Consider the following 18063-nt stretch of genomic DNA (forward strand, 5'->3'; position numbering starts at 1 on the left):
GTTGAGATAAACCAGAGGGTAGGTCAGACACCCAGATATGCCTGACAGTATATTATGCTATGTTATTATGTGGTAGAGGTAAGGGTGAAATAGTCCCTGATTACTGGTCGAAAGGGCCGAAGGGATATGCCAACACCCAGATATGCTAGGCAGTATGTGATTTATATGTATATCCTAGGGTATTATGTGGTAGTGGTAGGGGTGAAATAGTCCCCGGTTACCGGTTGAAAGAGACCGAAGGGGTAGGCCAGCACCCATATATGCTAGGCGGTTATCGGTTGAAAGAAACATAAGGGGTAGGTCGGGCACCCAGATATGTCTGACAGTATGCTATTTGTATGGGATGTGGTATGATGGGGGAACTCAGTAAGCTTCGTGGTTACGATTTACAATTTTGGTTTCAGGTATTTCTTTTTCAAAAGGAACGGAGCCGACAGGATCACATCGCATCACACAATGATTTCCGCATTATGAGATATTTGGGAGTTGTACTATGATAATACTTTTCTATGACATGTTTAGTTATTTGAAATACTGGTTTTTGATTATGAAACGAGTTAACATTATGAATATTTCAGACTACTGGTTTTATACTTACTTAAATAAAAATGAAATTTTTACCTATGAATTTTGGGATGTTACAATATATATATATATATATATATATATATATATATATATATATATATATATATATATATATATATATGACAAAACTGCAAGATTAGTCCCTGTGGTATTAAAAAAAACTTTGGATGAAGTTTAAAAACTTTCCCACTTGCATAGAATGTCCAAATCAAGGATTTTCTGTGTTTTTGGTCCCTGAACAACTTGAAAAGACTATTTTACCATTTTCATTTCTTTTTTTTTTTTCATTTTTTAAATCTATATTAATACCTTTTCTATTTAAAAATAATAAAAAAAGGAATTAATCTACCCACCAATCCCCTTCCCGTAACCGTAAATTTCTCTCTCTCTCTCACACACACACACACACTCCTTCATCAAAAATATGTCGACTTCATCGCCTCCATTCCCATCAAGAGGCCCTAATGGCTTTAACGACTTCATCCGAGCAAATCTCATGTCCAACAAATTCTCAGTCAAATGATTCCACCACATTGAGTTATGGTGCTCCGAAGCCACCAACAACCCCCAATGTTTCTTATGGTGCCTTGGCATGCCTATCGTTAAGAACTTCGATCTACCTAGCTCTTCCTCTCTAAACAACTCAACTTCTTCTTCATTGCTCCTTATTCCCCTTCCATTTCCTCCATCACCACCGCTTCTATCCTGCCATTTTCCCATACTGACTGCTGCAACTTCACTGCCTCCTATAGACTCACATTTTTCTTAGTTGCCATTACATTCAAAGATGCCAAAATTGTTTTCTTCGTCAGCGCCTCTCACCCCACTTTTCCCTCTTCTGCCTTAATCACCCTTAGAAATAACGACATCGTACTTACTGAATTTAAAGAATGGAATCGAAGATGTATTGACATATGAACAAATTAAGGAGTATGAGGAGTTGATAATATTAGTCGATAGAGATGATCAATGCACTCTACTTCAGATCTCCACGAAGCCTGTGGGTGACATGTATGCCCTTCTTCATCAATTCTCTTGAACTCGTCAACTTTCTTGAATTCATTATCGGTGGATCCAATAATACAGAACGCTAACTTTCATATTGATTAATTCCCAAAATTTGTGATTTTTGTTTGTAAATATATGAGTAGGCCAACCATATTCATCAATATAATTCTGAGAATTGGGTGAATGTTGAAAGATGATGAAGGCAAGATGCAACAGAAGGCAGGGTGTGAATTATTTAGCAAGGGAAAATTCTAATTGCAACTACTTTACAATGTATGATATTGAAGAGGAGAACTTAGGTACTGTATTGACTTGACAATGTATTTGATGAAGCTGATGGCGGAGGAGGCGTCGCCGTCGTCTTCAGAGTCACATGAGGTCGATGGTGGGGGTAGGATGCCAATGTGTGTTCAAAAATGGGTGTGTATGTTTGTGTGTGTTTTAAGTTTGTGGTATACACTCTTGGGTATGCGTGTGATCGAGTTAAAAGTGTGTGTATATGTGTGTGTTTTTTATTTGTAGTTGTGTGTGTATTTTTTTGAGTTGCAGGTGTGTGTTTTTCATGAGTTGAGGTATATGTATGTATCTGTGCAGTGTTTGTTTAAGCTTCAATGTGTTTCAACAAGATAGAACATGAAGTGTGTGTATGTGTGAGTGTGTGTGTGTGAGAGAGAGAGAGAATAAGAGATAGTACGGTGGGGGTGGGTGGTGGCTCCTATTCTTTTTCTTTTCTCCTTTTTTTTTTCTTAAATCAAAGTAACATTAAAATATTTATAGAAAAAGTAAAAAAGAAATTTAAAGGTCATAATTATCTTTTCAAGCTTTTTTGGACCAAAAACACGAAAAACCTTTAATTTTGGACTTTCTATGCAAGTGAGAAAGTTTTTGGACCCCACCCAAATTTTTTTGAATACCATATGGACCAATCTTGCAGTTTTGTATATATATATATATATATATATATATATATATATATATATATATATATATATATATATATATATATATATATATATAGGGCTAGGTTATAATGTGGATGTACAACTATTGTACTGAAGTGTGGATAATGTTATTCTTTGGGAATTACTAAAAGAATAAGTTATTTAGTAATGTGAATACGTTTAATCTCACATAATTATTGTCATTTTCATGCATTCTCACTAATTCTTATTCAATTTTTGTTATCATGCATTGTTTTTCATTCATTTTTATTCTTATAGAATACGACTCAATAAACATTCTGATAAAATAAGAATAATAATAAAAAGTCTATAATAACATTATAGACGATTTAATTTGTGAGAGTGTGTGATAATTACAATAGTTATGTAACATTGAACATCTTAAAATTATCAAACAACATATTTTCTTTGTCATTATCACAGAATAACATTATCCACAAGTCCGCACAATAGAAGCTAATCCACATTTGAACCTAGCTCTCTCTCTCTCTCTCTCTATATATATATATATATATATATATATATATATATATATATATATATATATATATATATATATATATATATAGAGAGAGAGAGAGAGAGAGAGAGAGAAAAGTTCAATATAGAACAATTATTAGTCAAGAAACTAAAAAACCAACCTAAAGCGTCGGAATTTAAAGCGATCAACGATAAAAGAAAGGTTGTAGACTTTTAAAATGGACACACATGCATCAGATTACAAAAAACTCATTTCTTTTTATTCGTTTATTTTTTTTAGGCCATGTTTTTTTTTTCAAAAAAAAAAAAACCGAATATACCATTATTTGTGATTTTCTGTCATCTTTCCATAGAGATTCATACTAATATAAAAAAATGGTTTTTTTTCAAAAAGAATCCACTTCATTTTTTTCCACACACACACACACACAGATATATACATATATATATATATATATATATATATATATATATATATATATATATATAAAGTTCAATAGAGAACTATTATTAATTAAGATACCAAGGAACCAATCTAAAATGTCGGAATTTAAAAGATCAACGGTAAAATGATGGGTTGTAGACTATGTAGATTATATGTTATATGTCAGTAAGACTAAGATAGACCTCTTGGAGTGAATCTAATGGAATGAGGACCATGACATGCCTCTTTGAGGGAAGTGGTCAAGACTATGATACACCGATCAGATGGAAGTGGCCAATACCAGGTCACTAGATGTAGACCGCTTAAAGGGAATCTACTGATTGTGCTAAGTTATGTTAGTTTTCTAATAGGTTTACATGTCAGTTATATGACTATATGTTTCAATTATGTGTTTATGTGTTCATTTATATGTTTATATGCAAGTTCCAGAATACATATTATTTATATAGTAATAGTAATTAAGTGTCGTGATTACTTGATTAGCCTTAGGCTTAAAGTTACTACTCCATGTTTTTATTTGTAGGTCTTTCAGCTCGAAGAGTAAGAAGCTGAAATGATTGTGATATCTGGACATTCTCGAATGGGGAATGACGTCTAGTTTAACCATTCTATGTTATGTTATGGTTCAAAACAAACTTGGCTTCTACATTTTTACTATGATACGTTGTTGTGACATGAAAGATGATTTCATATGAATATGAATGAAACCTTTTGGTGAAAACCTATACTCTGATTTTCAAAATTTTATGGTTGAATTTTTGGAATGTTACACCTTCTCTCTCATCTTCTTTAGCCTACCCCTTAAGAACAAGCTCGGTAGAAAAACTCTAGTCCACCACTTATCACTGGTCGTTTTTTAACGCCACTACCATCGTTCCTCCTCCTTTGAAGTCCAAATAAAACCCTTGGAAAAAACATCAAGAGATGGGTGCACCGACCACCACTAGTGCCACCTTTCGCCTACAATTTCCACCACCATAACCTTCAACAAGAAGATCTGGCTAAGAATGGAGGAAGACGGAGTTGAGAAAAAAATAGATAGAGAGAAATTTCATTGCTCTAACACTTTACAAAATCGAAGATGGTGGTTTGATGATGATGAACTGATTTTAGTTTTGAGAGATAAAGAGAGATAAACAGGTTGGTTGTGGGCCCCATATTTATATTTATCTATTTAATAGAACTTTAAATTAAACAGAGAAAGACATAAAATAGTATTACGTGGACAATTTTATTATTTCAGATTTGAAAAAGACAAAATCCAGAATGGTAGATGCTCAAAATGACAATTTATCTAAAATTTTCAAGATTTGGACCAAATCTCAGAAAATGCAAACCACATACATCATTTTTTTAGGTTTTGTCTAACTTTTAATAAAAACAATTGTTACCTTATGTTGTAGCAAAATCCAATTTGTTCATCGACCATAGCAAGTTTTATTAATTTCAAAGTTACAGGGAGAAGGTAGCCTTTAGGGATGATATTTGAATTAATACCTTTTAACCGTATTTGTTAAAGGGTTAAAGTTGAGTGTGTAGGACATTATTTCAAAAAAATAATTTTTCGTTAAAATATTTTATTAACTTAGGGGGAGTTTGACTTATCTTTTGAAAGACAAAAAGAACTTTTAGAAAACGATAAAAGGGAAAAGATGTTTGGTAAAAGTATTTTAAAAGCTACTTTTTGGATTTTGATATAAGGAAAACTGACTTTTTGGAAAAGTCAGGCAATCGTGTCTTTGTAACTTTTACCAAAAGTCCTTTTGGTCTCTCAAAAGATATAACAAACACACCCTTATATGGTGGTAAAATACAACTTGCCTACCAAATGTAACAATTTCCTCAATTTTCAGGTTATGGAGGAGATGTCTCTAGCCTTTGGTGATGATGCTAAGCAACATTTATTGAGGTGCGTCGTAAACCCTAGTTATGTCCACATGTGAATAGAGCTCACAATATTTGAATCTGTGTCAATTGATTAGTGAGCCGCATTTTCCACAAATCTTACCAACTGAACCATCGTCTCCATGGTAGCAAATTAAGATTTTTTAAAAAGTTTTGGATTAGTTTATAGGGAAAATGACATATATGCCCTATTATGTTTCTAGGGTTTACCTATTTAGTCCTTTAACTTATTTTGTGGCTTTATGAGGGAACATATTATTTGTAACCTAGCAATCTAATCCCTTTCACCTATTGTAACCGGTTTCCATTGCCACATAAGCGTCCCAACAACCCAAAACCCAAACGACGTCGTCTTGTATTTCAATTTGTTTGGGAGTTCTTTCAATCTGGATATTTTGAATTGCGAAATGAGTCCACAACCAGTTTTATTTTTGGAAGAAATTGGTACTTACGGAATGGCAATCATTTTGTTCTTGGTGCTAGAAGGAAGATGGGGAACACCAAATTTACCCTTGTCCTTTTCCGATCGGACATCATTCAAAGTGTAGTTCTTTGAAGATACAAGATCAAGAACTTGAGCAGTAGTGAGATCACCTGGATTGGAAAAGTATGATTCCAAATCAGAATCGCTTCGTGAGTAGCAGCAATTTTAATCATATATAGGGTTTTAATTTACCTTTGTATCCACGAAAGTTGAAAGATAAGGCAGAGAAGACACACGACAGTAGGAGATAGGTGAGGACCTAAGCTCCGCCGGTGACGACAATGGTGGTAGGATCCGCCGATGAGATGGTATGCATTGTGTTTGATGCAATAATCGGTTGAAAACGCATATCGTGCTGCTATTTGTTGTCATTTGTTGTTATTTGGTATCTTCATTATCACGTTCTTCCGGATTCAAAACACACATCGTGCTACTATTTGTTGTCTGTCAATTGTTGTTGGTAATAAGGGTTATTAGCCATGGACTTCAGACTTCAACCTTCGAAATATCCACCAACATCGATGGCACCGCCATCGCCATTCATTCTGGCACCAGCTGGAAGTCGTTGAACAACTTGCATATTCCCCTGATTTTTGTTATTTCCTCCACTGCCATTCGTTTCCAGTTGTTTCTCGATTATAGAAAAAAAAACCCTCCTGTCGAGGAAAAGAGGAACCCTAGCGAAGCCTTATTACGAGTTTCAATTCCATATTTTTGAAGAAGAGAAGAAAAGAGATATTTTGCTTAAATGGAATACAAACGACTGTAAACGTTTCAAACATGGAAAACTCAAATACCAAAGTAGCAAGGGGACATAACATTTCAACTCATTGTCATATAAAGGTTTATCGGGTACTATTTATCAAACTAGATATATGAATGTGTATTAGGTAACATGATTGAGGAATATCACATGGGGAAGAAGATGAATAGTATTGGGTTAAAGTATAATTGGTCAACAAACATCTGATGTGGTAAAGGGGTAACCGGATGACCCTTTTATTTTGCCCAAAAGGACCTAATCAACCCGACAAAGTGTAATTTGTTCCCAAATAAAGTCACAAAATAAGTTAAGTGGCTAAATGGGTAAACCCTAGAAACATAATAGGGCATATATGTCATTTTCCCTTAGTTTATATGGTTACAAAAGATATAAGTCGTGATTTTTTTTAGTGTTTGGTAGAATTACTTATAATCGTAAAATAACAACAAAAAAATGATGGAAAGAGATAAAAGAATGAAAAGAAAGTGTGAGGCTCTTCTTTATATCTCAAAATGTCGTACGAACTTTCAAGAAGGTAGAAATCAATTTAATGGTGTGGAGAAATCAATTTAATTTGTCTTTCAAGAAGGTAGAAATCAATTTAATGGTATGGAGAAATCAATTTAATTTGTCAAAAGCTATTTAACTTCTTATTTTTTGAAAAAACCAAACACAATCCTAAATCTCTAACTTTTTGAAAATTTTGTTGTTCAAGTCTACAACATGAGGTTTACAATGTGTTTGTTTTTGTTATTTAATTTTTTTTTTTTTAGTTTTGCTATGTAAGGTAATTTAACTTTTCTTTGCTATACTTTTTCTTTTCAGGAAAGAGACCGAAGTCTCGACAAAATACATTCCACAAATTTAAAACACAGAAAAGTTTTGGGGAAACAAAAATCTTTTTAGACAAGCACAAAAATATAAATAATCAATTATTAATCTAATAATAATTAAAAAATATCAAAATCATGGATCTCAAAGATGATATAACCCAAAAAGGCCATTTTATCGTCAATGAAAATCATGGATCTCTTGCTTCTCACATCTTCAAAGCTCAAAGGCTCTTTAATCTTTTCACCAACCCAATTGTTTTATCTCTTTCTTGTTCTATAATTCATACCCATTTACTATCCAAGCCCATGTCTTTAAGATTACCCCATCCATAGTGGCCGAAAATGTTTTGGCTATAATTGGCAACTAGGTTTTTGAAATTATACTAATTCACTTTTATATGTTTTTTTCATAATTATTTTTTAACAAACTTCAATTTTACTGGTATTTTTTTACTATTTTTTTTTTCATATTATTTTTAAAATTTGTTTTAACATTTTTTTTTTTTTCGTTTTTATAAGTTTTTTGACAATAACTTTTATAACTTTATATATTTATTGTTTCATTTAAAAAAAAATCTTTTTTATATGTTTTTAAACAATCCATTTTTGTCAAAATTCATTTTTACATCCAGTAAAAACAAAGAAGTTGTAGAAATATCAAAGTTTTGACGACATGGTTCATGAAGGAGAGACCCAAACTCCGATGTAAGAGTATAAAGCCTAACTTACAACCTCTTTTGTTTACTACACAAATCTGAAGACAAAAGAACAATAAGAACTAAAAAGGAGAGGGTAAATATTCAATCTATGCACTACTTTATTGACAACAATCCTATGCCTTTTATAGGCCTTACACACCACATAAGAACCAAAAGGAAAACCAACTAAATACTAATCTACCTGAAAATCAGGTGAAGAAGGACCATAACATTCGGAAAGAACTTTTACCAAGCCTTTTATTCTTAAAACAAAATATGTATAAAATCTTAAATGACCCATGAAACAAAACCCATTTAACCCATCAAGATTATACCCAACAATCACCCCTCTAATCTTGATGCTCTTGACCTATTTCTTTATCACAGCAAATCCACTTCTTCATCTTGAATCAAATTGGCTGCTTTTTCTCCGTCTTTCCATTTTGTACATTCATTTTCAAAATGTCCAAGCTCTCCACATTCATAGAATCTAAACCCACTCTTATCACCTCGACCCGAGCCTCTTCCACGTCCTCTTTCACCTCTACCGAAACCTCTTCCTTTTCCCCATTGATTATATTCATGCTCACTACTCTTGGAACTTGTTAACAAGAGTTGTCCTTGCTCTTCCTCCTTTTCATCATGACTTTTGAGCCTATCTTCATAGGCTTTTATCCTTCCTACAGCTTCTTCAAGTGGCATACTTTCAAGATCAAAGTATTGCTTAATAGAAGCTACAATTGGCAAATACTTCTTTGGAACAGAGTTAAGGAACTTTCTAACAACCACTTCTTCATCAAGAGATGAACCAAGACTTTTAAACTTCTCAACTATAGCACTTATCTTTCCTGAAAAGTCATTGATTGTCTCATCATCCTTCATCTTTAGCCTCTCCAACTCACCCCTTAATGTTTGCAACCTTGCCTTTTGCACCCTTTCAGTACCTAAGTACCGAATCTTAATGGAGTCCCAAACATCTTGTGCATCTTTGTATTTTGCTACCTGCAAAAGAACATCTGTAAGGAGAGTGGGATAAATTATAACTTTTGTAGTATAGTTCTTTTTCTCGTCCTCATCTTCTTCGAGAACAGTCTTCCAAAGGCCATGTGCTCAACACAGTTTCAACCAAGATTGACCATGAAGTGTAATTGGTTCCAGTTAGTTTTGGGCACTGGAGTGTAACATTACCTTGCTCACAAACTGTTGATGTACCTGCACTTTCCACCATTTTCTTGCTAAGATTTCAAGTTAAAAAAAAAAAAAAAGATCTGATCTCATTTTTTTTTCTTCTTCTTCTTGCCACTTGCTAACCGCTTTCTTTTCTTCTTTCTTCTTTCTTATTGTTAATTATTTTCCAGCTTACTTGCTTATTGATTCTTGCTACTTGCTATTGTTTCTTGCTTTCTTACTACTTGCGTGTTGTTTCTTGCTGCATAACAATCATGCTTCATATCACCAACGTGATACCTTGCTGCTTGCTTTCATCTTCTTTTCTTGCTGTGAACCGGGTATGAGCCTAGTGATCTGATACCAAATGTAAGAGTATAAAGCCTAACTTACAACCTCTTTTGTTTGCTGCACAAATATGAAGACAAAAGAATAATAACTGAAAAGGTGAGGATAAGTACGCAATCTCTGCACTACTTTATTGACAACAAACCTATGCCTTTTATAGGCCTTACACACTATGTGAGAACCAGAAGGAAAACAAACTAAATACTAACCTACCTAAAAACCAGGTCAAGAAGGACCATAACATTCAGAAAGAGCTTTTACCAAGCCTTTAATTCTTAAAACAAAATATGCATAAAATCTTAAATGACCCATGAAACAAGACCCACTTAACCCATTAAGACTATACCTAACATCCGAATGCATGAGATGTGTTTTAGAGAAACTTCAAACATACCTAGTCTATGTATAAGAAAATGGCATTGCTTTAGAAAGTGTGTGGAGTTGTACACGATGCTCTAAGTGGGCATCTTCCCTTCATTCTTCGACTCTTGATTTGCTTCTCTAAGAGATTAATTGACCATTCAGTCCCCCTCTCATTTCCCTCCACGTCCCGACACCTGCCCATTACATCACCTTTTCCTTATTCTCTCTAATCAAGAAACATGTATCTTCGTATTTGTCTATTAATCATTGTGGGTCTCACATTGTCTTACTCTTTCTCTCTTTAGAAAATGATCATATTGTCTGTAATGCGACTGCTTTAGTTTACTACTATAAGAGTAAACCATGTGGAAGGAAAAGATGTTAGAATGTCTCGACATGCTACTATAACCCCTGGGAGTTTGATTCATATAGAAATGTATACTTAAATCACGAAACTAGAAATTAAAAATATGAAAATGCACACAATATTTTGATTCCCCCCTCCTATGATTTTGACATAGAATTCATATGGCCATCAAGAAACGAGATTAGAAAAGGAGATCTAACATGAAAGGGAAGAAATTGTCAAGTTAGCCAAGAAGACTGCCTGATAACCAATCTAACAAAGGTCTTGATATGAATAAATCCTTTGAGAGAAAGTGCCTGATAACCAATCTAACAAAGGTCTTGATATGAATAAATCCTTTGAGAGAAAGCAACAGGCAAGTCATCCTTGGCTACCAAACACATTGTTCCCTTCATGTAAGGTCCCTCTTCATTTTCCGTTTGAGATTGCAATTCCTTAGCCTATTTATAGGCTATAGCCACCCCATGAAAAGGTCATTCCAATTTTATTTTTCTCTCTCATTGGGTAGGATTAGCATGAGCCCATGCACAAGTGTCTCATGAGCTTAGTCATGCAAGAAGAATACATTCTCTTTCTGTGTGCTGAATGCGAATATTAAATACAAGTATGGTTTGACATGCTAAAAAAGATACTCCAATAAAGGAACTTTTACGACTTTGTTCTAATTTTGCTATCGACTTTTCCATATTTGGCAAAGGCACAACCGTTATTCGTTTAGATGACCTTTCATGCATGTGCATGGCTCATTTGATTAGAAAAATAAAAACGGATCCAATCACACTTTTATTCTTAAATGCTTAGTGGGTTTAGCAATTAGCAGTGTCGGCTCATGATTTAGGCTTTCCCATCTATACAGTAGACAGTGAAGAAGTTAGGGAAGAGTTAGCATGCGCAATCGTAGTTAATATACTTCTATATATAACTAATTAAAACTTAGTAAAAAATAATAATAATTATTATTTCAATCCGCTGACAACATGAAAATAAACACACTCGGTTTTGATTATGAATCAATTAATTATGGATTATTTTGGTTCCACTCTTCTTACTATGTAAACTGTAAATATGAGTCATACCATATCGGCTCCAGATTTGGTCCATAAATGTACTCTTTTTATAGCTACCTTTTTATATACACATTGAATTTTATGTGGTACTTTCTCAAGTAACATCAAGAAAATGAAACGATAAATCGATTCTATATGACAATTGGTCTTTTGACTTATAAATACCACATATTTTGAACAACTATATAGTGCGACATGAACATGGTCAAAAAGGAAAAAGGTGAACCCGATTCAGTGTCATTTGGAATATATAATATTGTAAACAATATGGCCTTGAACATATATAAGACTGATACACTATCCCCGAACCCCTTGACTTTGTTGACTATGGTCAATGGGTTCGATATTGACGTATTTTTTGGCATCTTTGTAAGCCTTAAGTGAACATTGAAACTTAGCAATACTAATTTTATAATGAACGTTGCTACCTCTATAACTATATGCATGATCATATTAGATACCCTTCAAGTTCAATACTGAAAAAGCATTTGGTTACCTAAAATGGAAAAGGTGAAAGTTTGGTTGCTGTCACAATCAAATTATCCCCTTAACAAAAGTATTTAAAAATAGTTGGCCTTTGTTAATTACATTTCATCTATAAAGCACCCGACCATAAATTTTAGAACTTTGTCAAATCAAACTGAGCATAGAACAAAAGCCTCTTCATGATAAATGTTCCAAAGTTATGATCGGGTTTTCAAAATTAAAAAAAAAATATAACTTGTGGCTGCTGGGATTCGAGCCCAGGTCTCCACGGCCACAACGTGGAATTCTTACCACTAAACTACAGCCACATAGTTGAACGTTTTTTAATCGTATTTTATAAAACTCAAATATATTGTACTAGTTACTTACACTATGAAATATATATGGTTAAACAGAATGGTTATTAAACTTTTATGTTTTTGTTAATTGTTTTAAATCGTTATATATAACGAAATTTCTAATTTCTTAGAGGTTTCAAATTCAAAACACTGAATATAAACATAGAATTGGCATAAATCATTTCAAAACTACTAAAACCCCAATTGAATTCAGGCATTTACTGATTTTAATTGTAAAAGCATTCCACAAACTGTCCAAAGTAATCATGTTTGAACATGTAGTTTGACATATCTTTTTAAAACTAGCAGGAAATCAATCATGCAATTAACAAATATCAAACTTGTGATTGTGTTTGAAAATTTTTAAGGATACTACAATTAAAGCATGACGTTATAAAAAGAAAATGTGTGGCTGCTGGGATTCGAGCCCAGGTCTCCACGGCCACAACGTGGAATTCTTACCACTAAACTACAGCCACATTTGTGAGCAGTTTTTTAATTATATTAGTAAGTAATGATAAGGATTTAAAAGAATCATATAAGCCATTAAGGGAATAAGGGAAGGGATAATTTCATATATATCTCATTTTTAAACATCAAAATATCATATCTACTCAATCTAATTTCTAAATATCATATTTATCTTTCATAAAATTTCAAAATATCAAATTTACCCTTTATAAAATTTTAAAATATCATATATGTCATTTTTAAACATCAATATATCATATATGTCATTCTTAAATATTAAAATATCGTATATGCACATTTTAAACATCAAAATAACAATTTTAATATCTAAAATGTCATTCATTTATAACAAGATAATAATCAACAACAACAAAAAACTAAACAATCAAAATATACATTCTATAGAAAATGTTGAAGATGAATCTTTTTGTTTGTCAAGAGGCCGACATTCTAACAATTTAAAAGTTCACATTCCATTATCATAGACGCAAGGATAATATGGTTAAATTTCTAAATTATTATAATAATTTTAAGGTATAAAAATGATTATAAAATTTTAAAAACATTATAAAAAAATATTTGGGCAAATATGATATTTTGAAGGTTTATGAAGGTAATATGATATTGAAAAATTTAACTGGGCAAATATGAAAAAGATGTCGTTTATGTTGGTTTTGAGTGTAGTTCATGTGAGACCACAAAATTAGTATTTTTTTTGGAACGGCTGAAATATATTAAAACTAGTAAGAAGTTAGAAAAGAACTACATCACAATATAAGATAAAGAGGGGTTATGAAGCTACCCATTTGAAAGACCCACACTTCCATATTTCTGAAACAGTTGTTATTCCAAAACATGCTACATGCATATTCACAAATAATATTTTACATTGATAATTTATTTACAAATGACTGGATACAAACCGACTATTAAGACTATGTTATATATTACATAACTACCCAAGAAACTATAGTTTTATACATACGAAAAAAAAAATACAATAGTTCATACTATTCAAAATCTTCTATCAGTATACGATTACACTGATTACTTGTCTCCTGCAATTTGTTAAACATTAAGAGGTTAAACGGTGACGCTTAGTGAGTTCAACAATATATACAATATAACGTTATGTCATATATATACTTCAATATGACAGGAGCAAAGAGGAACAAGGAACAACAAAGACATATGCGAATCATGTGATAAGTTTTCCATATTAATCAATGATTTGATTCAAAGATATGCAATCAATGAGACATAACAATTTCCAAAGTTGATATACATCAATAAAGCTTCGGCCCAACTAGCACATAAAACATACAATTTCTGATTAACATTTTAGTAGATTTCAGGCTTACAACCATATTTAATCATCTGTCAATACCATAGAATAGAAGTCATTATCTTACGGAGACATGCTCTACATGGTCAGAGGCTACATACCAGTACCACCGTGAATATAAGTCATTTCACTAATCACATGGTCAAATGTATAACTTTTCTATAATAAATAGCGGAAATAATAACAACTGAAAAGCGCATAGCACATATAGCACATAACATACAATTGTTCATATATATTGGAACTCACCTTGAAATAATCGGGGGTTAAAATAGTAATTTGTGCATCTTTTCGTTAAAATAATAAAGTGTCGTCGTTAAAAACTAGGAGATTTATTTAAAAACGGGCTTTGCGCAGGTTGAGCTTCAAACCGAAAAGATAAATTTCTCGGGCTCTTCGGGCACTTCAAAAAGTATTTCGGGTGTTAAAATTGATACCGGGGCTTCGAGGAAGTAAAAATAGCTAAAATATGAAATTAGGGGTGAAAAAGGGTAAAAATCCAAAAAATACTCGGGAAGGCTCGCAGCCTTCTATTTATAGGGATGAGATGCGAGGGTTTCCTGGCCGGAGAGACACGTGGTAGTAGAAGGCGAAGGCAGGTGGCGCGCATGCGAGGGAGGCCAGATGCTCGTGCGAGGCTCGAACACGCGTCGCTTCGCGAGTGGTCCATCGTCTCGGATGACGCATATGCTTCGGACACGGGGGTGCACACGCGTCGGATGATCTTCGGCTGAGTCATCGGCGTCGAACACATGGAGAGTTCCGAGCGAGGGTGACGTGGCCGAACACCAGCCATGTGAAATTCTCGAAAATTGAACCCAAAACTTCTAAAACCCATAACTTTCGCATACGAGCTCCGTTTTTTACGTTCTTTATATGCACACGTAGGTAAAATTATGCTCTACAACTTTCGTTCAGACTTCTTCGGCTAATTTTGAATTTATTTTTAATATTATGTTTTAACAGATCAGGATAGAAAAAATCCGTTAAAAATTCATAACTCCTTCATCTAACATCCGTTTTTGTCAGACTTTTTACTATGACTTTCATTTAGATCACTAAGGCTAAAAAGTAGTTTATAAAAAACTCACTTTTTATGCTGAATAGTGTTTGCCGGTTTTGTTGTAGATCTTCGATTAGTCATAACTTCTTCGTTATAACTCGGATTTCGACGAGGTTTTCGCCTAAATGTTTGTAATGAGATTATCTACAACTTTCAATAATAAAATTTTACTTATTTCAAATTTTATATTTTCGTTAAATTTCACTTTTTGACATTTGATTGGAATCTTATAAGACTTCCAATACTTTCTAAATGATTCTAAGCATAGTTTCACTCCATTTCTAGTAAAAACCATCTGTTAGAACTCAACATTCAAATTCACATAATATTTCATAATATTATTCACTTTTATAATTTACAATACATGATAATTAAACGTGTATGTTACACCAGTCCATTGTAACTTAACTTTACTGCATCTATTAGAAACCCAAAAGAAAGTCTTTTGGATGACTTCATAAAAAAGAAAAGACTTATTTGGGAGAACCGTTGAAAAAATGGAGGTATTTCGAAAATTCCAAATGCACCAAAAAGTTGTTAAAATGATCGCATCAAACACGTTCTGTTGACCCCTCCACAAAATGACATCATCTGACCAAGTAAATAGCGACTGTACTGAAATCTGAGCTGGAAGACAAACATCCCACCAAATAGCTATCATGGCCCAAATATCAATCAACTTCGAATAACCAGTAAAAACACGATCAATAGTCTCCACTGCATAAGAACAAACTGGGCATATAATTAAAGACACCATAATGCCTCTGGAAGATAATCTTTCTCCAGTAGGAATACTATTAAACTGAACTCTTCAAAGTAGAGTATTCAGTTTGATGCAGACCCAATTATTCCATTTAGTAACCATATCCCCCAAGGGGACCAAGCCACTATCCAAAGCGCAACAAGCTAAAGAAATCGAGAAAGAGTCAGAAATATCGAGAGACTAACCCAATCTATCTGGAACAGGACGAAGTTGAGGATTATGCATCAAATCCAAGAAAGAATCCCATTGTGCTTGTTCAATACCTCATCTAGGAATACTTCTAAGCTTATCTATATCCCAACCAATTAAAATCATCTCTAACATGAGCTATACGGTGATTATCCAAAGCGAACACTATACGAAAAGAAACAACAATAGGGTTCTCACCCTTCCAAATATCATGCCAAAAAGAAGTATAAGCCCTATCTCGAATTCTAATAAGAGCATGCGACGATCATCCAAATTAGCTCCCCAGAAGAAAGAAGCCCTCAATCTCTTCAAGTTATTTATGATTGTTAAAGGATCCGGGTAAATGGACATCCAATAACTACCAATAGACCCCAAAACTGACTTAATCAAAGTCCCCCCCCCCCCCCCCCCCCAAAAAAAAGGCATTTTACCTTCGAACCCGCCAATATGCTTCGGAAGCGAACCATAATAAGATCCCAAGACTCAAATATAGACATGTTTTGACCAACTAGAACTCCTAAATAAGTAAAAAGGAGGGTGCCCAAAGTACAACCCATAATATTAGCCATAAAAGAGACTTGTTTTGTAGAAACCCCCACACCATGCAACTTACTTTTGAGTAAATTGAATTTTAAACCTAAGGCCAAAAAGAAACAATGAAGAATACGAACAATATGGAGAGCATTGGTCCGGTCCCACTATGCCATCAAGACTACATCATTCGCGTAAAGAATGCTATAAATGGCTATACCTCCTATCGAAATGCCTATATAAATATTAGCCATCTGAGCCCAAAGTAAAGCCACATGCGACCCATCCATGGCCAAGATGAAAAGAAAAGGAGAAATATGATCCCCCTACCTTAAACCTCTAAACATATGAAATTACCAAGAGGGAGAACCATTCACAAGAACCGAAACTATAAAAAAGCCTTAGTTACTTTTAATAGCTTTATACCTATTAATGAGAATTAATTTGTCCTATCAAACACGTTCGACTAACGACCTTCCGCTAATCAAGGAAGCGGTGGTTGAGAGTGGAAACCTATTCAACTACCATTTTATAGGCAGTTTCCTTATACCCCCTTATAGACCTTCCGCTAATCAAGGAAGGTAAGGATTTCAAATCCTTACCTTGATTTAGAAATCTTGGGGAGGTGGGTAAGGGTTTCAAAACCTTGCCCTAATTTCGAAACTTAGGGGACAAGAAACCCTAATTTCAAATTTTTTTTGGCCTCATAGGGTTTAATTGCCATAAACCCTAATTTTGATCCAATTCAACAATTATAATAATTAAATTGAAAAACTAACTTACGTCTCTGATACCACTGATGGTTTTAGGCTTAACAAAAACAAACTTAAAGTCTTAAGTGTGCATGCATCCTAAAACAAGATCTATGTTTTACTATTGAACATATAACTATGAATATCAAACTAAGAACCCTAGGAACCCTAGTTTATTTTCGAAAATCATATAGAAGATTTAAGGATTACATACATTATTGTTATTATTGAAAATAACAATGATCATTGTGTTGTTGAAGCTTTAGAAGCAAGCACCACAAGCATCGTTCCTCTAATGGTTCACACCCAAGCTAGCAACAAGGAGATTATGGAGAAAGGAGGGAGGAGGGAGGAGGAGGGAATTTTTAGCCTAGATCTTCTAAAGAATGAGTGCCTAAAATATAAGGCATATGGGCCTTTATATAGTGCAACAAGGAAATCCTGGATAACCCTAAAACTAATATAATAACATTAACTTAAATTGGTAATTATCCAGCTTCCTATTTATCCATATGAGATATTTTAGAAACCCTAGAATATCCCCTAGAAACCAACCATGCCTTTACTAGGAAGGTTCAGGAGTCTTTTGTTCATCTGAACATTTGCACTTTAACCCCTGCAGTTTTAATTAACTCTATTAATCCCGA

The 18063-nt window shown here is 33.6% G+C and overlaps 1 protein-coding gene and 2 non-coding genes across 6 annotated transcripts; all 3 read right to left on the reverse strand.

The window, feature by feature from the left end:
• Positions 1 to 8265: 8265 nt before the first annotated feature.
• Positions 8266 to 10816, reverse strand: LOC145031861 (uncharacterized). Of its 4 annotated transcripts, none has more exons than XM_078980503.1 (2): positions 10325 to 10816; positions 8266 to 10238 (listed from the first exon to the last, which is right to left on the reverse strand). In XM_078980503.1, the coding sequence occupies exon 2, from the start codon at positions 9046 to 9048 to the stop codon at positions 8548 to 8550; it is 501 nt and encodes a 166-aa protein (XP_078836629.1). In that variant the 5' UTR covers positions 9049 to 10238; positions 10325 to 10816; the 3' UTR covers positions 8266 to 8547. The 4 variants fall into 4 exon arrangements, with proteins under 4 accessions (XP_078836629.1, XP_078836632.1, XP_078836631.1 ...); XM_078980506.1 differs by having other exon boundaries at positions 8266 to 9690; positions 10076 to 10816; XM_078980505.1 differs by having other exon boundaries at positions 8266 to 9741; positions 10076 to 10816.
• A 1384-nt stretch (positions 10817 to 12200) lies between these two features.
• TRNAH-GUG (transfer RNA histidin (anticodon GUG)) lies at positions 12201 to 12272 on the reverse strand. The gene has a single exon. It is a non-coding gene; the product is annotated as a tRNA-His (tRNA).
• Positions 12273 to 12709: 437 nt separating this feature from the next.
• TRNAH-GUG (transfer RNA histidin (anticodon GUG)) lies at positions 12710 to 12781 on the reverse strand. The gene has a single exon. It is a non-coding gene; the product is annotated as a tRNA-His (tRNA).
• Between the last annotated feature and the right edge of the window lie 5282 nt (positions 12782 to 18063).

This window comes from Lactuca saligna, chromosome 2 (assembly GCF_052625555.1).
Source record: "Lactuca saligna cultivar CGN05327 chromosome 2, ASM5262555v1, whole genome shotgun sequence".
Lineage (NCBI taxonomy): Eukaryota > Viridiplantae > Streptophyta > Magnoliopsida > Asterales > Asteraceae > Lactuca > Lactuca saligna.